General features: G+C 37.8%; 2 protein-coding genes and 1 long non-coding RNA gene across 6 annotated transcripts; 2 read left to right on the top strand and 1 right to left on the bottom strand.

Annotated features, from left to right (window-relative positions):
• Window positions 1-30: 30 nt before the first annotated feature.
• On the bottom strand, window positions 31-7,908 carry spata22 (spermatogenesis associated 22). 4 transcript variants are annotated; one of them, XM_088088672.1, is made up of 8 exons: window positions 7,693-7,833; window positions 6,296-6,432; window positions 4,585-4,722; window positions 4,056-4,245; window positions 1,946-2,327; window positions 1,737-1,860; window positions 1,065-1,162; window positions 32-456 (listed from the first exon to the last, which is right to left on the bottom strand). In XM_088088672.1, exons 2-8 carry the CDS (start codon window positions 6,333-6,335, stop codon window positions 265-267), a joined length of 1,164 nt encoding a protein of 387 aa, XP_087944798.1. In that variant the 5' UTR covers window positions 6,336-6,432; window positions 7,693-7,833; the 3' UTR covers window positions 32-264. The 4 variants fall into 4 exon arrangements, with proteins under 4 accessions (XP_087944795.1, XP_087944798.1, XP_087944796.1 ...); XM_088088671.1 differs by lacking the exon at window positions 7,693-7,833 and adding an exon at window positions 6,700-6,805 and having other exon boundaries at window positions 33-456; XM_088088669.1 differs by lacking the exon at window positions 6,296-6,432 and having other exon boundaries at window positions 31-456; window positions 7,693-7,908.
• LOC148187200 (uncharacterized) lies at window positions 2,959-8,379 on the top strand. The gene is made up of 3 exons (XR_015778965.1): window positions 2,959-3,254; window positions 4,111-4,255; window positions 7,828-8,379. It is a non-coding gene; the product is annotated as an uncharacterized LOC148187200 (long non-coding RNA).
• A 762-nt stretch (window positions 8,380-9,141) lies between these two features.
• stip1 (stress-induced phosphoprotein 1) lies at window positions 9,142-20,902 on the top strand. Its single transcript, XM_042499739.2, has 14 exons — window positions 9,142-9,287; window positions 13,402-13,611; window positions 14,429-14,570; window positions 15,681-15,822; window positions 16,981-17,146; window positions 17,240-17,366; window positions 17,733-17,835; window positions 18,281-18,401; window positions 19,088-19,184; window positions 19,271-19,395; window positions 19,500-19,536; window positions 19,640-19,743; window positions 20,152-20,324; window positions 20,410-20,902. The coding sequence occupies exons 1-14, from the start codon at window positions 9,279-9,281 to the stop codon at window positions 20,480-20,482; spliced, it is 1,629 nt and encodes a 542-aa protein (XP_042355673.1). The 5' UTR covers window positions 9,142-9,278; the 3' UTR covers window positions 20,483-20,902.
• Window positions 20,903-21,888: the final 986 nt, after the last annotated feature.

Here is a 21,888-nt window from a genome sequence, read left to right on the forward strand (position 1 = left end):
ACAACTCTTTATATATTTTTTTTGCACAAATAAATACAATAACATTACGCTAGAACATGCAAGTGAATTCAACTGTTAAAGTTCAACACAACAGCACCCAAAAAACTTTTATAAAACCTCAAATGTTTTTTTAAAAACTATTGGGACTTTTAACCATTACAAAAGTTATCTATGTAGCTCTAACTTTGGCTCTCATGTATTAAATACTGGTGAACTTTCTAGCGGTTGGTGTTGCACTGCTGATGATACCTTCATTTGACGCGCTCAGACTTCACTGAGTGATTTGACCAGCGCCCTCATCTCTGCGTCGCAGACTTTGACGGCCTCCTGAGCGTTCCTCAGCTCTGACGGCAGGCCGGGTCTGACGGACACACACTTTAGGACATCTCGACAGCGGTCATAGTTCCCCACACAGCGATGAACTTGACCGCGGATGAGACGCGGCAGTTCCTGCTCCTGTTGGAAAAGAGGCACAAATGAAGATTAAATTAGGTCTGATTTCATTAAATTATTTTGTTTGCCCACACTAAATCGAGTTGCATCTGGCAGTGAGGTTGCAGATTGCAATCATCTGAAATTTCTCCCATTTGCCAAGCGTGTAAGAGAAATATGATGGCCAACGTGAAAGTGTGAATGGTCCGATCTAAAGCTGCTGAAAATTAAACAAGCCTTGTTTTATTACATAAACGTATTAATAATTGATCAAATAAAATAAACTGAATCATTGGCATTGACTTTTATTTAAACAAACAAACAAAAAACCAAAAAACACTAATGTTGGGGAACACAAACTAATGTAAAAGGGAGGAGCAACTTTTTCACAGCCAGAATCAAAGTGATGAGGAATTACTGCTGAGTTTTTAGTTTAATTACATGTGAAAGCCTCTAAATTTAAAACAAGGACAGTAACATATTCACAAATACTCACACAAAACATGGATAACACAAATCATTTCCATAAAAAGCCATCATTTTTCTGACTGAGGCCGAGTAGACTCAGGGCAAGTTAATGTGAGCAAAGTGACACTGACACATTCATTCAGTTCACTTATTTCCAAACCCACATTTTCATAGAAGACGCACTGCACGACCTCCTTCCCGTCTCTCATGAGGAAGTTCTTTGCTCCGTGGTGCCCAAGTGTGACCGCAGAGTCTAGAGTAGCTGAGAGAAGAGTTCAAACTGTCGTTTAGCAACCTGGTTTGATTTCGTGCAAAAACAAAGGGGAGAAGGCAGTGAGCAACTTAACAAGAAATGGCCCAAAAAATAGCAAGAAATTAGTGAAAGAAAAAAAAAGTATAGACATAAAAATAAAAAAAAACTCAAAAAAATCACCACAAAGAAGTGCTTGAAAAATAGAATAAAATAAATAAAATCATATATATATAGATAGATATAGATATACACATTTTTTCCTGTAACATTATTTCAAGTATATTATTATAGTAATTATAAATGACGTTTGCTGCTCCTATTTTTTCCCCGTAATTAAAACTAACTATGAGGTTATTTTCTTTTACTCATTGCCTGCAGTGTGTGGGATATTCTTGTCAAGTTGCTTCCTGTCTTTTTCCTCTTGTTTTTGAAATAAATCAAACCAAATTTCTAAGGTTTCAAAGGGTAATAGAGCTTGTGAAAGGCATCTGAAAGCAGCTAAACTTGTGTCAATCCAGCTTTCAAAGGGTTAATGGTGTTTTTTAATACTGTACACATCGTAGACAACTCCTCATAAACTGACCAAATATCTCAAATAAGTACGGGACTTTGTCTTTAAACTGGCTCCAGTGTCTCATGCCGCCAATAACTGCAGTCAGGATCCTCAGGGAGTTCTCGATTGCTGGCTTCTCTGGAAATGTGTCCTGCTGAGCACAGATCACAAAAATATCATGACACATTGATGGCAAATTTGGAAAGCTTAATATATATTTTCCATGTTTTTTTTTTAACCTGAGTTTGTCGTGCATTTTGAGGTTTATTTGTGCTCCTGTTCCCCTCAAAGGAGGATCTCTGTGGCCCAAAGCTGTTAGTGAACTTCCAGGAGTTGTTTAGTGGCTGCGCTGCACGAGCAGAGGGCCTGCTGGGTGGTGGGACAGGAGCGGGGACAGGAGCAGGGACAGGAGCAGGGACAGGTCTGGGCTGCTGGGAATACTGATTTGTGGGATTGGGCGGCCTGTAAGATGACTGCTGAGCCATCTGAGAGGACCCAGCGTGGGGTGGTGGCTTGCTTTGTGCACTGATGTGTGGGGCTTGATATTTGCTCTGTCTGGAGTTTACACCGGAGCTGGGATCCTGTTGTCTCACTGAGTTGCTGGGCTGTCCCATCTTGGAGCTGAAAATTTATATTAAAAAAATATATATTTTCACATATTGAGATCTAAAATTGAAGCTCAGCACATACCAATCACATGCAAACTTTTTTAACTTTTGAAATTGCAACATTTTAATTTCCTTGTGGTTTGTTTTTAAATATTGTCTGTGCTTGCCAGGGACTCTCTCTCTTTTAATGATGAAATTACATTAAATTAAATAATAAATTTACAGTAACAAAGAAAGATTAAACGGACAACTTTTTGGCTGCCCTTTGCAGCCGGGAACAACGTGAAGGTGTCCATATTTCTGTAACCCTTTCTAACTGTGTCTGGTTAGATAAACCTTTAAAAACTTGAGCACACCAGTTGCATTTCTTAAAAAAACAACAAGCAATTTAATAAGACATCATGGCCCAAAAATTAGGAAAAACAATTAGGGAAAAAAAAATTACAAGAAAATTACCGAAATAAAAAATGAATAAATGAATACATAAATCACACACACATATATATATTTATGTGTGCGTCCACTTCCTGATTTATTCCGAAATGTGTTCTTCTTGTGTTTAGTGTTATATTTGCTTCCCCACTTTTGTTGATTACCTCATGTGTTTCACCTGTCTTGTGTCACTCACCTGTGTGTATTTAGAAATCAGCCCTTGTGTATTCAGTTCAGTGTTTCTCCGATTCGCCATTGTGTGTCGAAGCTCTCCAGCCTTTTCCTACTGTTTGATTCAGTGGTTTTTGACTCTACTTGGATTTATAGACTTTGTTTCTTGTGTGATTTCCCTGAACGGATTTCTCTACCTTCGCTGACTGCCTTCATATGTATGACCCCTGATCTCCTAAATCAGGATTTAGAACATTTTGCACCGTTTTGCTACTATTTCCGGATTGAACAACATGTTTCCTCAAAGCGGTGTGAGACGGCATGGAACGGCTTTGAGGTATGTTTGGGTGTGACAGATGTGTTACCCAATCAGTAGCGAGGTGATATTTTTGAAATGTCGAAAAAAACAATTAAGAGGCGACTATGTTGTGAGTGATGTTATGCAATTTCCACTCAAACAAGCATGGTGATGGATGTTCAGAACATTAGCAGGTTTATTTCTATTGCAGCCACCGCTCTAGCCATTAATTATTTACAACTGAAAGCGACATAGGGATGTTATGCAAGCAATAACGGCAAGGCAAGCCCCTTATATGTGGGAGTGGCCACTTATGAGGGATTTCTTGGAGGTGATAGTTCATAATTTCACAGAGGAATGTGGATTCAAAACTCCTGAATGATCCAATGCAATAACACCTCTTGTAGCACCTACTGCAACATGCCCGAGGGAGCCAGTCCCTACTGAAAAGTGCATATCCATAGCTATTTATAAACTGGCTTCCTGTGCAGAGTGACTCTTTGTTGTACATCATGTGACCTATAAAAGCGAAAAAAGTGTTTCCGTTGCAGTTACCAACTATGGCTTTTTCCAATCACCTCAAATACCACCTCATGCAAGCGTAAACTTTTTTTTTAAAATGAATGTACGTTTTTGGGTTGTTTTTTTTTCTAAATTGTGTTTCCATTTGGCGCATTTCATATTTTCAATTTCAATTTGTGCAATTTGAAGGTCAAGGGAAACCCCGTCTACTGTTTACCAGAGTAACCAACAATTCCTGCACAGTTCTCCTTAACTGTCTGAGAAATGGGTAGACCCACTGACCATAAGACTAGTGGTTAGAAAATCAATAAAATATACCTTATTCCTCCAGCTTTGTATGGATGTGGTACAGGTGTATACATTCTCACTGCAGGGGCAGGTCCAGGAGCAGGTCTGTTGCTGCCATATTGCTGGAGCGGAGCAGACTGTGGGACGCTCTGTCTGTTCCACTGGTGGCTTTGTGGAGCACTAGATGACAGACCTGAGGCCTGGTAACATCCATAGGTACCTGAGGAAAGGTAGGAACATCTTAAAGCAGCCTCTACTGTCTGTTGCTTTGCATCTTATTTTATGGAGAGATTTCTATACACTGTTGACCTGTGTTTTATCTTTTAAAAAATCTCAATTGGTGATTTTTAGCATATTTAAACTATACTTAGATGCCCTGTATAAGACAGCATTGAATCTCAATTAGAAAAATTTGTTGCTTTTCAAGGTATAAGGTAGATTTATTAGTAAAAAATAAAATGAAATTACAATTTGTCCGTGATTCATTGTGTATATATTTTTCTTTGGATGTACTGCCATCTAGTGACTCAAATACAGTAAAGCCTAATGAGTGCTTCACCTGATGTGCTGTGAGATGCAGCCGAGCTGGTGCTTGCCGTGTATTCACTGTGGGAGAAAAATTCATTCTCGGAGGGGGCAGATGTCAAAGGAAGTCTGTTTCTTTTCTTCTGGTTAAAGAGCGGGACAGACAGGAAGCCTGATGGAGACAGTAGAGGAAACATATCTGAACATATCAGACTGTGTGGTTCATTAAGCCATACTAGTACTCCTTAATGATTCTATACTCACACTATATATACTGTTGCAAGTAGAATTCAATTCAAAGTGCATTTAAAATTAAACTTAAGTAAAAGTAGTCTAGTAATAATAATAAACACTTTCTTTATATTGCACATTTGATATATTCAGTTCAAAATGCAACAAACGAGATCTGATGACAACAAACAATGAAAACTAGAAAACTCTGATAATAGCAATAATAAGTTATAGGAGAGAGAAAAACAAACAAATCAAACAGAAACAGTTTGGTCACAAAACATAGGGGATATAGGAGGTCGCCTAGAGCGCCACATGCTGGAGGGGCGTCGCTGGATGCACTAAAAAAAACCCAAAACAAAACCCAATAATAATTTGCTGCGCCCGTTAGCACCCTTTCATCATGTTCTGCCTTAAAAATAACAAATGAACAAATAAAGACAGAAATAATCATAAACTCAGCGCCCCTGTTGTTTCTCATCATTGACCTGTTGACCAGCCTGCACCATGAGACCTGACGGCGCTGCGGACTGAAAGAGAAAGTCAGGGATGAGTTACTGATGCTGACTGATTCGGTCTGCTCTCATTCTCCGCTGGTGTCTCCCTGGATGTCCGCTCCGCTCTCATTCTCTGCCGGTGTCTTGTCTGCTCTGCTCTAATTCTCCATCGGTGTCGCTCCGCTCTCATTCTCTGCCGGTGTCTTGTCTGCTCTGCTCTAATTCTCCATCGGTGTCACTCTGCTCTCATTCTCTGTCGGTGTCGCCGCCAGTGTCTCCGCCGGTGTCCGCTCCGCTCTCTTTCTCCGCCAGTGTCTCTGCTGGTGTCCGCTCTCGTTCTCCGCCAGTGTCTCTGCTGGTGTCTCCGATTGTCCGCTCCCCTCTCATTCTCTGCCGGTGTCTGCACTTGTGTCTCCAGATGTCCGCTCCACTCTTACTGTCCGACAGGTAATCTCAATCTCGTCTGGGGCACCAAAGTGTCTCGATCCGGTCCTGACACTGTCGTTTATTAGCATGCTCGCTGCTTACAGTAACTGCTGAACACCGGTGTCAGCGTCCACTGTCTCCCCCCTCCCTCCTTCTACGTGTGTGATGGGGACATGATGACAGGACACGCTGGACGCGGTTTGAGTTCAGATGCAGTGGGTTAGGGATATCTGGACATTTGTTTATATAAAAATACATTCTAGGACAATCTGTTACTCTATATCAGGCATGTCAAACTGGTCCACAGGGGGGCCGGTATGGCTGCAGGTTTTTGTGCCAACCAACCAAGAGCACACAGTTTGACCAATCAACTGTCTGAAGACGGAGATCAGTTGATTAAATGAGTCAAGTCTGGTGTGCTGCTACTTGGTTGGAAACAAAACCTGCAGCCACACCGGCCCCCCTGTGGACCGGTTTGACATGCCTGCTCTATATCATAAAACACTAATCACTGGACTTGTCTACCTATCAAAATTAAAACAAATATAGCTCACTAGTGTGCAGATTATAAAAATAACATTAAAAACAAACCTGCTGTTGGTCTGGGCGGCTGGTTTTCCTGTCTGCTCATTATAATCAGCTCAAGTTACATAAAGAAATACACCAAATTAAAAGTTTCAAAGACCTTCAAACTGATGTCTCGGTTCGTGTTGGTCACAAACTTGGTTCTAAAAAAATAAGGATGAAAAAAATGATGAGTAAATTCAGTTGCAAAACTTCACAAATGAAGCCAACTCATATTTCGGTTCTTTACTAGTTTAGCAAGGGCAGCTAATGTTGTTAGCTAACGTTAGCTAAAAAGCTAACATTTTTAAACAGCTCAGTTAGGCGCCATTACTGCCGTAAAACACGGCTAACAGTTGTCACCGTTTTTTATTTTCACAAGCTTAACTTCTTTTCGATAAACTACAGTAAATTAATCGATTAATACTTACATTTTATGATTAGGAAAAGTAAAAAGTTACAACGTTAGCTAAGACCAGATGTCCTTAGACAGTTCGGCACGCGCAAAACGTCACTGATGACGTATGTTGCCTTCACGTGCCCTTAGCAAGCTCGTGAGGTCCTTGCTTTTTGTTTTTATTTTTTCACCTATGAATGCCTTTGCGTTCAATTATTTGAATAGAAGTAGAATATTTCTTTAAAATATCAACAGGTTCAAGGGTTAAATTAGTAAAAAGGTTTAATTTTTTTGTATGTTAATAATGTTTATTTATTTATTTATTTAGTATGGAAAATATACCATTCATCAATGTAAATGGACTCGAAATAAACCAAAAATACAAGAATTCAAAATAGATTTAGGACATTAACATCTAAACATTGCACGCATTGGACTGAATGATGGCAAAGCTGATAAAAACTGGATATTTATAAGACTTTAAATATTTTTGTTTAATACTTTGGTTGATACTCCTTATACATATGTATATAATTGTATATAGTTTATCTAGAAAGGTTTTTTGTGTCTTTGTTTTGTCTTGATTGCAAGTTTTTTTATTTTACTTTATTTTTTATTTATTTATTTATTTTTACCAGACTGGTAAAAAATAAGAGAGTAGTGACTGAATGAAATATTTGTTAAAAAGAGCAAAATAATGCAAATGTTTGTGTGTGTGTGTATATATATATATATATATACACAAAGGGAGGCACTTAGAATAGAATAAAATAAAATAGCAATAATAGTAATAATAAGATATGTACAGTATGTACAGAGAACAAGCAAACGAACAAACAAAATGCCTAAAAGATTTAACAGGTGTCAAAGGATTGACGTTGTAGTCCAGGTTTGCACTGCAAAGCTCTGCTTACATGTGAACCTCACTGCTCTTCTTGTGGTGTTTCAGTGGAGAAGTTAAACAGAAATGGAGACGTGTTGTTGGAGAGTCTATAAGAAAAGAAAAGGGCAAAGGCTGCACACCCACCAGCTCTGCCCATCCTTTCGCTCAGAGCCCAAGGCAAAACCTCAGCCTCGGCATGTCTGTGTGACATCCTCGCTGAGTCCGAGGACCACTGTTTGATCCTGACACACATGGAGTCTCTGTCTCCTGTTTCCTCAGGCGGTGAATCCATGGCAACAGCAGCATCAATGGTCTATTCAGGATGGTCTCCGCTACGCCCTCTGCTTCTGAGAAACTATGGGTCAGCAAACAATTTGTGTAGATGATTAGACTTTATTCCAGGTGAAAGACAAAACAGCTGCTACCTGAATCCTCTGAATCTCTTTCATTTCAGCTCTGCAGTCCAAAACAAATGATTCAGTTACTGAGTCATGAATGCTGCAGCACCACTTATGTTCTGATGTAATAAAAATATGACATCTTTATGGGGTTTGTTTATGCGGTGTCTGCTCGAAGGACATTGTGCTCTTACAGAGAAACAGTTTAGATGTGCAGCATCCTTTAAAACTGGTGTGGTGAAACCAGGAGCATCTGCTCCCCCTGTTAACCTTTCAAGGTCTTACTGAACAGATCAGTCTAACTTTATGGCAAAAATAAAGTCAAATAAGGGTCAAATATTTTTTTACCACCCTCTAACCAAAGGCACATTTGTGGTTGTGAAGCTAAGATAATGTAATTAAGATTGATTATTTGCTATGAAATAATAATAATAACATTTATGATAATAATAAACTTTTGATCATTCATATATATGTGTGTGTGTGTGTGTGTTTGTGTGTGTATAAACAGTACATGCACTCGCAAATAAATATATGTATATCTGTATGTACATACATACATACATACATACATACATACATACATACATGTATATACATATATGTATATGTATGTGTACATATATTCATACATACATATGAATACACACACACACACATATATATAAACTCACTATGTATGTTAAAAAATAAACACTGATTCTTGTTATTAGAGCCCCAAGTAAATAAAAAAAATGCAAAAAAAAAAACATTTTCCATTGTTTTTTTCTTGGTGAGAACATCAAGTGTTAATTAGGAACTCACAAAGTTATTTTTTAAAGATATGTCATACATGACTCAAGCTTATTTAGAAATTCAATCCTAATGAAAATAATTAAAAATTCAAATCAACAAAAAAACTGCAATCGAGGAATAAGAAAGAAAGAAAGACATGCAGGACAAACAATGTGCAACTTTATGTGTGTGTGTGTGTGTGTGTGTGTGTGTGGTTCAAAGGTTTAAGTACTAGTAAAAGGCAAGAAAGCAGCACAAGAAAAGTGATGTCACTCCAGGTTTCAAAGGGTTAAACAAACAAAAAAAAACCCCACGATCCTCAATTACCTCATCTGTCTCCAAAAATACCATCAGCTCTGTGCATCTTGGACAGCATGTAAAAGTAATCTTGCGTATCACATGTTTTTCTGGCTTCTTCTGGACGTTTCAGTCAGCGGGGCACATAAAACCAAAAATCTGAATTACGTCTTTTCGACACCCCAAACTGGCAACCCGCGTGTCGTTCAGGGGGAGGCGCTAGTCCGCAGTAGTTTCTGGAAGGAACCTCATGCTTGCACCATGGAGAAAGTGAGTGTCCGACTGCAACTATCTCCTTAATTATACCCAAACTCACATGCTTAAAATAATATCGATGAGTTATTTTGGTTTTAATACAGTTTACGATAATAATTTGGCAGCTGGTGAAGTTAGCAGCTCTTTACTCTGTTTGATATCATACAGCTAGTTAGCCTGTTAGCTTAGCGTAAATCCGGTAGTAGTGTGCTGTAGCTGTTGGGCTGATGTTGTCTGATTTGTTTGAGTTTTTTAGCAAACAGAGCATATTTTGACAATATTAGTCTACAGTGTAGCTTCGTATAATACGTGTCGATTCAGTGTTTTGTTAATTTGTGCTCGTCTGTGGCTAATTTATGTTAGCACACGGCAAGGTTAGCTAATTGTTAAGCTAACGCATATGACTTAACTACAACTGCTTTATCGCTTAATATAACACAACAAGGTGTGCCAGCTGCCGTTAGCCCCTTTTCCCGGGCTTCAATATAACAAACAACTCCCTAATTTCTTGCAAATTACCGGCAAGTTAGCAGATCACAGTGTTACAGCTAACATTAGCGCACAACGTGAGCGCTATCATTACCGAGGTGACGGACAAATGAAAGCCGTGATTAAACCGGAGAGTTAATTGTCGCGTGTAGATGTTGTGTCTAAAGGACCGACAGCTAAAGTGCTGCAGTCCGTCAGTAGCACATGGCTGCGGGAGTATTTTTGGATCTGCTTCAACCGGAGTACCCTGCACTCACACCGGAGGATCTTTCTAGATGCACACGGTGCCGCTGTCATGGCTACAGCCGTATTTTGGCGTTAGCTGCCGGGCTGTCACCAGACCTGCAGCTGGGCAGGTCAAGCACTTCACCCAAGTAAAGGCATTTAGCTCATTTTGAGACTCTACCTGTATATAATAATAATAATAATAATAATAATGATCATGATCTGGTAAGTCACCATAACCTATTCATTTGAAGCTATGTGCAGCTAAGAAGAAATTACCAAAAATGTTAGAAAAAAAAAGAAAATTACCTGAAATTTTGCAATAAAATATTAGAAATATCAACTACCTAATACTAAACAAACAAACAAATCTTAACAAACTATAACACTATAACAAAAAAAGGTAATTGCCTGTTAAAATGCCTGCATTAAAAGCAGGTAGCATTAAAAATAAAAAAATAATTATAAAACAAAATTAAATTAAATTAACAACAATGACAAAAAAACCCAACGTGAAGTAAAACATAATTATGTTTATTAGAATCATCTGGACATACAAGAAAATTAGTGTTAAATAATAACAATAAAAAATACAAAAAACTAAACAATCAAAAAAATGGGAAAAGTTAAAACACACAAGAAAATTACTGTTTAAAAAACTGTTTAACTGTTATAATAATATTGTAAAATAATTCTTGAATATGCAGTATGCAGAATAAAATAAAATAGATATAATCCTCTGGACATACAACCAAATTCCATGAAAAGCATTAAAAATAAAGAATTAAACAGATGTAAAAACAAAAAACTAAACAAAAAACCCCACAAGGGAATTATTCAGAAAAAAACAACACCCCAGCAATCATTATAATATTCTAATTTCAAATATATAATTATAATTAAGATCATAACACTATACATTTTTCCCTAGCTTTTTCAAAAAAATAATGTTTAAAAACTCTAATTTCTTGCAGTTTGCGGGACGTTTCTTGCTACAAGTTGCTCATTGCCTTTCCACCAATCGTTTTGAAAGAAATCAAACCAATTTGCTCAGAGTTTAAAGGTTTAAATACTGATGTCGATACAGGGCTTAAAGGGCTAACAGATTCATAATTCCATATTTATTCCATTGATTTACTATCGTCTCTTCAGCTTTCTGGCCCTTGTTTTTAGCTGTGTGTCCATTTCTGTGCAGGTACATTTAGAGTATCAAAAAACAGCTGATGTGTTTGCAGTCTGCTGATAAACTGTCGCTCATTTTAAAATAACCTAAGCAACCTAATTAACTGTTTTAGTCTGAACAACAGAAAGTGTTTATTTTCTGGTACTGACATTTTAAAAAGTGGGGTCATCATTTGTTGTCTCGAACTTTCCTGCTGCAAGGCTACGAGCTAATCACCAGGCCATCTTATTGAAGAATAGTGTAGTTTGCACCTGGAGGACTGTGAATTTACATTTGCACAAGAAAGACATATTATCGCTCAGCATCACCACCGCACCTGTCTGACATGAACAGCTGAGTGGCAGCTGCGAGCGATGTCTTCCCTTTGGTCAGAGCTAGAAAGGGGATTGTGTGCGTGTGCTTTTGTGTCAGATTTTGTGATAGAGAAGGTAGAGAGCTGTAGTATTGTGACTTTAAAAGCAATCTTTTTTATTGAGACAAGGACATGATATCCATCAAACACTTTATCATCTCTATATGTTTTTCTTTCCTTTAAAAAAAGCATAAAAAACAAATCAAAAATACATAAAATGAAATAAAAAAATGTATTACAGATAAGAAGAAAATAAAAGGACTGACCTCTTAACAGCAAAAGACTATTTCCATGTTTCTCTCCTTATTTCAAGTCAGTTTTCAAATCAAGTCAGTTTTATTTATATAGCCCATTATCACAAAACATGGTTTGCCTCAGAGGGCTTTACAATATATGACATCCCTCTGCCCTTAGACCCTCACATCACCCGAAGAAAAACTCCCCAAAAAGACCCCCTGTAACGGGGGAGAAAAAAGGAAGAAACCTCAGGAAGAGCGGTAGAGGATAATGAGGGATCCCTCTTCCAGGACGGACAGACGAGCAATAGATGTCATAAATAGCAAATGAAATACAATCATGGCAGAAAAGGAAAGAGAAAGAGAGAGGGGGAGAGAGGGTGGGGGAGAGAGGGGAAGAGAGGGGGAGAGAGGCACAGCAATAATAGAAACAGATGCATGTCATATTACAATAATGGTAGGTGTGAAATTAGTAATTGCACTCTATGATGATGTTGAGGGAGATGATAACAGTCTCATGCATATGTTGAAAGGGAGGAGTCCAAAGGCAGGATCACAGCATCGGCGCAACCAGGACCAGACCACGATCAGGGCGAGCGAGGGGCACAGTATCAGTACAGCCACAGCACGAGCACAGCCTGACTATGGGCTGGTCCAGGCAGCCTGAGCCAGCCCTAATTATAAGCTTTATCAAAGAGGAAGGTCTTAAGTCTACCCTTAAAAGTTGAAACGGTGTCTGCCTCCCTGACCGAAAATGGAAGATGGTTCCATAGGAGAGGAGCGTGGTAGCTGAAGGCTCTGGTTCCTAACCTACTTTTGCCCTCTCATATGTCCTTGCAAACATATATTTATATACACTTTGGTATCCATATCTGTCCACATATTTTCATTTAGTCATTTCAAATAAAATAAGAGAGAAAATGCATAAATAAATAAAATAAATAAGAAAAGGACAAGAAAATTAAACTAATATAAAAAATAAGAAAATATACATAAAATAAGATGATAATAATAATAATAGTAATAATAATTAGATAAAACACAAAAATATAAAAAAATAAAGCATAAAACTGAGATTAACATCAGTAAAATATCCATGCTTCTCTCCCTATTTGCCCTCTTATATGTCCTTGCATGCGCAAAATTATACATGTACGTATCCATATCTGTCCACATATTTTATTCAATAATTTCAAGTAAAACAAGAGAAAAAATAAAATAAATACATAATCAGAAAATAAATTTAAAAAGTAACTAAAAAAACTAATATGAAAAAATAAGAAAGGACAATAAATTTGTACTAAAACAAGAAAATAATAATAATAATAATAAGATGATGATAATAATTAGAAAAACACAAATAAGAAAATAAAGGAAAAAATTCAAGTTTAACAAAGGTGGAATTTTATCTATTCTCTGTCCTTCCACTGAACCTTTTTACTCCTGTCAAAAAAATAAATAAAAATTAAGGACTTACTCTAGTGAAACAAGTAGTAGCACATTTTCAAAATCAGTAACCATTAACCCTAGGGATTCTTCATTTTACTCACTCTTTCGTAGGAAGTCTGATCTGCTCAGCAATATGTGCTAAATGGTGAATTTGTCTCTTAATTCTTAATTTGGTTTTATCTTTTTGGCTCGTAGGTTTCAGCACTGAAAGACCAGGGCAACAAGGCGCTGAGTGCAGGGAACATTGACGAGGCTGTTCGTTGCTACACCGAAGCTTTGGCCCTCGACCCTTCAAACCACGTCCTGTTCAGTAACCGCTCGGCCGCCTACGCCAAGAAGGGCAACTATGAAAACGCTCTCCAGGATGCCATTCAGACCATCAAGATCAAGCCTGACTGGGGCAAGGTGAGAAGTCGTCTGTTCTGCCTTTTAGGGTTCGTATGGTCATTAAAAAACATGGAAAATTCATTTAATTTGCAAAAAGCAATGTCCAGGCTTGGAAAAGTTTTGGTAAAAATAGTAAACCCAAACAGTTTTTGAAAAGTCATGGAAATCTGTTCAGAAACCTGTATAATAACACATGATGTGTCCATGTTGTAAATGTGAAAAATCTAAAAAATAATTGTGATAAATAGTGTAATTTGGGGGATTTTTAAAGAAAATGTCATCAAAAGATTTTCAGGGGAAAAAATGTTTGCTTCAAAAATCCCCCCAAAAATTAAAAAGAAAAATAAAAGAAAAAATATTTAACTTTAAAAGTCATCTTAAAAAAAGACTTAAATGATTTCTGTTAAAATCATTTTAAAGGGAAAAAAAGTCAAAAGGTTTTCTATTCAAATCACTTGGAAAAAAATGGCCAAAAATTTTAAAGACAAACTTTTTTTTGTTTTTGAAGTAAACAGGGCTTCAGAGGGTGTTAAAAAATGCAGCTTTTGCACCACCAACTTCCCTTTCATAAATAACTATTATATAATAATTATTATATTTAAATATTCGACTCTAATCCTGTTCTGAATTCAGCATTTTTAAAAATAATTTATATTTTAAAAAGCTGTTACATGGTAATGAAAAAGAACCGATAAGGAGTATCGATGGTTGTTTCAGAAAGCGTCCGATCTTGAAAATTTGCCTCGTGTGTATGAACCTCGGCCGTTATTCTGTTGACAGGACGTGTAGGAATTAAAATTGAGAATCTGCAATATTTTCATTTTTTATCACCCAGGGCTACTCCCGCAAAGCTGCAGCGCTGGAGTTCCTCGGCCGATTGGAGGACGCTAAAGGAACCTACCAAGAGGGACTCCGGCAAGAGCCAAGTAACCAGCAGCTAAAGGATGGCTTACAGAACATCGAGGCTCGGCTTGCAGGTAAAAACAGTTGAATTTGCGATGTTCGACAGAAAAACGGCATTATGATGTGACTCACTTTCCCCTCCTATGTGGGCGGAGGATTTAGAGATGGCTGCCGAGAGGATCACTGAAGTAAAATCCCATTGTGAGTGCGCGAGTTTTCAAAAGGAAAGTGGGCAGTCCACTTGGGTTTTGAGTGCTGTGATTCATTCAGACAATAAGCAAGTAGTAGAGGTTTCAGATGAGAGAAAGAGCTGCTAAATTTAAATCTTAGACCTGTGCAAGATGTGTTGGCATTAAGGCTGCAGCTGGAGATCATTTTAGTTGTCCGTATTCTACTGATTGATCCATAGATCAATCCTGAAATTGTTAGAAAGAAATATTTTTGCTTTATTAAAGAACAAAATCAAATATGCACAGGGTTCCCACAAATCCTTAAAAATCCTTAAAAGTAATTCAATTTATTAATTAAAAAGAAGACCTTGATTGGTATTAAAATGTGTTAAATCGATCTTTCATAAGTCATAATATTATTGGAAGTAGTCCTTTTCTGACGTTGCATTGTAAAATCTCAAAAAATTGGCAACATTTATATATATATATAATTTATTGAATGTCTCTGGCATTAACAGCACCAAATAAGTTTTATGCTAAAAATAAAATTGGGGAAATGGCCCCCATCTCCAAGTCAAAAAAAAAAAAGATAAATTCAACATTTTCATTGCTTTTGGCTTTTGCTTTGCATTTTTACTATTTTCCACCTGATAAGGTTTATTTTTTTAAATCATATTTTGAATAAGGAGAAAATACATGCTGTTTCATAATCAGCGTTGCTGAAAATCATCAACATATCTCAGGCTGTTATAATAAAAAAAATCTACTTAGCATGTAGTTAATGAAAAATAATCAGTTTTTTCATCTAAAACCATTGTGGCATCCTGAAAAAAACCCCACTGGCAGTTAAGGGGAAATTAATGAATATCTGATATTTCTAATTAGGAATGATGTTGGCTAAAAATGAACTCACTAAAAGTAGAAAATAATATTAATGCATGACATATTGGCAGTGAACTACTTCTCTCTGACCATGTAAATTACACTAATAATCATAATTTTTTGCTTCACCAGAGAAATCAATGATGAACCCCTTCGCCATGCCCAACTTGTACCAGAAGCTGGAGAGCGATTCTCGGACCCGTGAGCTTATGTCAGATCCCAGCTACAGAGAACTGCTGGAGCAGCTCAGGAACAAACCGTCGGAGCTCGGCACGTACGTGCATTTTTTAAAAATGTGTCAGTTTTAGCAACACTCTGCTGCTGGGAGAAGTTTGCCTTCCGGGCTTTGTGCCAGAGAGCGATTTCTTGGTTGTGGTTAGGAAAATAAATTGTGGTTTGGGTAAAAATGAATAGATCTGAATGGATAGCAGCCCTAAGAGACAAACCTCTCCCATGTGCCAACATTGATTTAAGACTAACAAATTATGACCCGAGGCAGGACTGGAAAAACAAAAAATGTGGTTTCTTTGGGTAGAATTGCACAAAAAAGTCTGGAAATGTATTGAGAAATGTTGTTGCTCAGAGCCAGTACAAGATTACAGTTTTTCTAGGCTCACTATAATTCCACATTTTCTTCTTATTGTGAAAAATCATCCTCTCTGTTGTGGCTCGATCCTTCTTAGCATGTGTAACACTGAAAACGAATCAAAATCTGTGTGGTGAACTGGGAGTAGAGCCCAACCGATATGGGATTTTTGAGAGCAATACCGATTTTATAGTGGAAAAATGTATCAGATATATCGACCGATATAGTGAACTTTTGAGCTGGAATGAAAATAGATCGTTTCTATGTGGATTGTTCACTAATTTAGCACCAATATGACTAAGCAGGAGTACTCAGAAGGCTTCTCTTTTAAAGTTTTTACAGTTTACATATGTAACATTACACACAAACAAAAATAAAGAATAAATACAAATAAAATAAACATCAATACTGTATGTGTTCAGCATTAGTCTTCACTGACCATTCAAAAAAAGAATATAAAAATAAAATTCAATCCGCACTGGGCTGAGCATTTAAATGAAGAATAAATACATTAAAATAAATAGCTAAATAAACATCAGTACTGTTCAGTATCAGTCAATTGCTGACCATTTCTAAACCTGTTTTCTGTATTATATGGTGTAAAAAAGTTTTATCAGCACATATCGGAAAAAATATATGCGGATACGCTCCGATGTATGTGTGAAAGGCTCATAATGGCCGATTTATCGGTCGACCTCTAACAGGGAGCAGTGCTGGATGTACAGTCTGACAGCAGCAGGAAGGAAGGACCTGCAGAATCGCTCCTTCACACACTTTGAGTGTATGATGGTGCTGAGTGCTGGGATATTGGAAATGCATTTCTCTTTTTGCCCGACCGTCTTGCAGGAAGCTGCAGGATCCCCGAGTGATGACCACTCTGTCCGTGCTGCTGGGTCTGAACCTCTCTGAGATGGAAGAAGAAGAGGAGCCCACTCCCCCTCCACCCCCGAAACCCAAAGAGACTCAGCCACCACCTCCCAAAGAGGACGACCTTCCTGAAAACAAGAGAAACGTAAAGATTTCAATATTCTTTTCACTTTTAACGAGTTTATGTTGAATCCTTTCTTCTTAGTTTTTTAAATCCTCTAATTCCTTTTTCTTACAGGCCTTGAAGGAAAAGGAGCTCGGGAACACTGCATATAAGAACAAGGACTTTGACACGGCTCTGAAACATTATGACGAAGCAATCAAACACGACCCCACCAACATGACCTATATATCCAATAAAGCAGGTAAATATTCTCACGTGTTGGAAAGCAAATAGCAGCACACGCAAAGATAATTCTGAATTTCTGGAGTTTAATCTGGGTTGTCCACTGAGAAATATTGAAAAAAAATCTACATCCACGAACCAATCAATAGAAATGACGCACTGATCAGCGCCACACTGCTTGTGCATGCTAAATGCAAATAAATACTTTGAGCTCTCGTTGCGAAACTGGCGTGCCAAGTTGGCGACTTTTTCCCAGCCACGACCGCGTACGCATTGTCCTCTTCTTCAGACTTTTCCCCGTCACGTAATGTAAGCTATAGCGAGGGCTGGATTTGTTTGATTGCATTTCGCTCTTAACGCTGTCTTGTCTGTGTGATTCCTCCAGCTGTGTATTTTGAGAAGGGAGAATATGAGAAGTGCCGAGAGCTGTGTGAGAAGGCCATCGATGTTGGCAGAGAGAACCGGGAAGACTACAGACAAATTGCAAAGTAAGTTCTGCAAAAAGTACTGTCTTTGATTTTTTTTTTTTTTTTACTTGAGTGAATTTAACCTCACTCTACACCTCAACCCAGAGGGCAGGACGGATCTTTTGTGGGTCTTGTGGGAATATATTTACTAATTTATTTATTTACTCTCTAATCTGGATGGGAAACAACATGCGGCCAGGCAGCGTGAGACTAAAGAAAATTGTGTTTTACAAGAACCATTAGGTGGCAGTGCTGCTCTGTTATTTCTCATTTTACAAACTGGCCAAAGATGAGACAGTGATGTTGGGTTAGGATGCTAAATATCCGTCTGTTCAACCTGAGGATTTTGTTCAAGAGCACATAGGTGCTTCTGAGTCGTTCGCTTTTTGAGTCTTGAGTTGAAAAAAAAGCATTCTGGTGTAATGTTATGTTTATTTTCTGCTTTCTCCTCCCTCTGTGTGCACAGGGCGTTGGCTAGGATTGGAAACTCATACTACAAGCAGGAAAAATACAAAGAGGCAATTCAGTATTTCAACAAGAGCCTGACGGAGCATCGTACTCCAGACGTCTTGAAGAAGTGTCAACAGGTGCAGTGCGGTCTGATTTCACACTGAGTGGAGCTTAATGATTAAACCTCAGATCGTTATGCAGTAAATCCAGACTTTTTTACATTTTAAAGGTTCAGTGTGTAGGATTTAGGGGGGTGTATTTGCACAAATAGAATATAATATAGTGTGTGTTTTTGTTTTTTGGTGAATATTCAACTAAAAAATAAGAATTGTGTTTTCGTTACCTAGGAATGAGCGGTTTATACTCACACAGGGAGCAAGTTCTGCCATGTTTCTGCAGCTCAGAAAGGACAAATGTAACACTGACTCGTGACCAACATTTGTTTGTTTTGGAGAGGAAGAGACCCGTGCAGATAATGTAATGTGATTTTATTTAGACAGTGACAGCGCACAATCAAACATTAACTTTATATAAAACTGGAAGAGATGCATTGAACCAGGTTCTAGCAGAGCTGCTATTGTCCGCCTGTAGTTCCTTCCCGATTTTTCCGTCTGAGTTTTAAAGACTATTTTGGCACTGATAAGAGAGGGAAGTTAACCACAGTTCATCGACACATACTATGATACAAAGCTAAAATCGACAAATTATCCCCTTAAAATTTTACACACTGCTCCCTTCAGCTGATTTTTGTTTAAATTTGCATGGCGTGCATGTGGACGGGGAAACACTTGACTTACACTTGATACTGCATCTGGGTCTGCAGGCAGAGAAGATTTTGAAGGAGCAGGAGAAACTAGCCTACATCAACCCCGACTTAGCCCTGGAGGAGAAGAACAAAGGCAATGACGCCTTCCAGAAAGGTGTGTCCAGTGGTTGGTTGTTTGTTGTCATCGTTTCTTCTTTAAAGAACTTGCATGAAGATGAGCTCGTCTTTCCCTCTCCACAGGAGACTACCCCTTAGCCATGAAACATTACTCCGAGGCCATCAAGAGAAACCCCAACGATGCCAAACTCTTCAGTAACAGAGCCGCCTGCTACACGAAGCTGCTGGAGTTTCAGCTCGCCCTGAGGGTACGACGCAGCTCTTTAAATCTGTTAATGTGATTCTAACCTGACGAAAAAGTGCCTCTGCATGTAAAAAATACGCTTATGATAGTCTTTTTTTTGTTCATCAGGACTGTGAAGAGTGCATCAAACTGGAGCCCACCTTCAGTAAGTAGGAGACTGTATTTGAACTTTAATAGAATAGTTCTTCATATTCTGTAAATGTTAAAAGTTTAGATTCAGAGTTTAATGTAAATACATCTGTCAACAGTAAAAGGCTACACACGTAAAGGAGCTGCATTGGAGGCCATGAAAGATTTTTCAAAAGCTATGGATGCGTATCAGAAGGCTCTGGAGCTCGACTCTTCCTCAAAGGTATTTTACACGAGACGACACAGTTCAGAGCGATAGAAGAGATTTACGCACATTTATGATCTATAAATGCTTTTTACCACCTGAAAAAGCAGGTTATTACCTCAATTCCATTTTTTTGACATTATGTAAAAAGTAAATGCCATCTGCATGAACACAGCCAATATTATCAAAGTGCTTAAAATGTTCCAAACAGTCCTTGTGAGTAAATAATATGCCGCCTTTCTGAAAATTGTCAATATGGTGGTCCTATCAGTAAGGCTTAGGTGACCACCCAAATAAAATTGGAAGAAATATTGCGCGTCAAATTCTATAAAACAAGCTAAAAAGTGACATTTTGAGATACTCTGATGACCCTGTAATGGATTGATTTGTTTTTTTTTAACCATTATTCGCCCTCCTCACATTCAGGAAGCCACAGAAGGCTTGCAGCGCTGCATGGTCAGTCAGGCCATGAGGAACGACAGTCCCGAGGAGGTGAAGAAAAGGGCCATGGCTGATCCCGAGGTGCAGCAGATTATGAGCGACCCAGCCATGCGCATGATCCTCGAGCAAATGCAGAAGGACCCTCAGGCGCTTAGCGAGTAAGTTTACCAACGTTCTTCCGTCTCTTTCTGTCTCGTAGCACCATAAAACTTCATGTTTTCTCTCTTTGTGTCCGATTCTCAGCCACTTAAAGAATCCAGTCATTGCTCAGAAGATTCAGAAACTCATTGATGTCGGACTGATAGCCATTCGTTGACGAGAACCAAGAGACTCCAAGACAACAGCGGAACAACGTGCAAATCCCTCCAAAATACTACATCCTCCTTTCTTGCCTTCAAATTCAAAAATATATTGTTCTTAGTCTCCCTGAGACTTTGTGTGTAAGTTATGTTTTTTTAAAATCAGTTTCATGACTTTTACATTGTATTAAAAAAAGCATCTTGTGTGTCATCTGAAAAAAAAACTTGAGGACTCCAGAAAACCTTAGAAAAAACAAACTGGATTAAAGATGCTCAAATACATCTTAAAACAGCACAGCGCAGTGTTTAAAGGGGAAATCCACCCTGAGGCTGATCACATTTTCCTGTTTGGTTCATGGTATTAAGGAAATGGAACAAAAAAAGAATTTCTACACACAAAATAAAATGTAGATCACAAATTAAAACTGTCAACTTTGGTCGTTGTTCTTAACTCTGTCGTTTTTTAGGGTTGATTAATCACCGTGCTTTAAAGTTTGTTTTCCTCTCTTTTGGTCTGAATATCCTTTATGCTGTTTTTGAGCCTTTTGGCTAAATTGATGTTTTTTTGTGAACAGCTGAACTCAGGGAAACGCTGATTGTTTCCTTGAATGTGGTAGCTGGAGGACTGGGAGATTACTGTTCAATGCTATTATAGAAGAGGGTTATTTTGCAGTGATGGAATATTAATTGGCTTATTTACAAGTTCATTAAACCTTTGAAACCTGAGCATATTAGGTTGAATTAATTCAAAAACATGGGACAAAGGCAACAAGAAATGACACAAAATTAGCAAGAGATCACTAAAAAGTTACAAGAAAAGTTTCCTGTAAAACAAATTAAAATAGAAAGGAAAAAACAAAACCAAAATTAAACAAGAAAATTGCCTTTAGAAAAAAAAGAGAAATAATTTAAATGAAATATTCTTTCTCTAACATCATTTAAATATACTTTATGATAATTAGAACTATAGTTTTTGGGGAATTTTCCCTATTTTCTTTTGGATCTTTTCTTATAATCTCTACCTCTCTTTTTTCATCTTTTACAGATTTCTTGCCTTTTGCGTAACACTTCTTACCAAACTGCCAATTGCCTTTTCCCCGATGTTTTTGACAGAAATCAAACCAAATTGCTCACATTTCAGAAGTCTTAATGCTTGTGAAAGGTGTACAAATACACAACAAGAAAAAATATGTCGATCCAGGTTTCAAAGGGTGAAGCGATTAAGGCATTTGAGTAGTTTTGTTAGTCAAAAATGTATAACTTGTATGCAAATCTCTTGTGTCAGTTGAATATCAGCAACGTGCAGGAGAAGTGTGGAGGATGTACTTCTCTGTGAGAACAAGCATGATGAGTTGACCTAAAAATACAGTCCTCAGTGTTATGATTTGGTGATTGAGTTTAAACTTTGGGAGAAGTAGATACT

The sequence above is a fragment of the Plectropomus leopardus genome, chromosome 15 (genome assembly GCF_026936395.1).
Source record: "Plectropomus leopardus strain MGB_pleo_1.0 chromosome 15, ASM2693639v1, whole genome shotgun sequence".
In the NCBI taxonomy this organism is placed as follows: Eukaryota; Metazoa; Chordata; class Actinopteri; order Perciformes; family Serranidae; genus Plectropomus; species Plectropomus leopardus.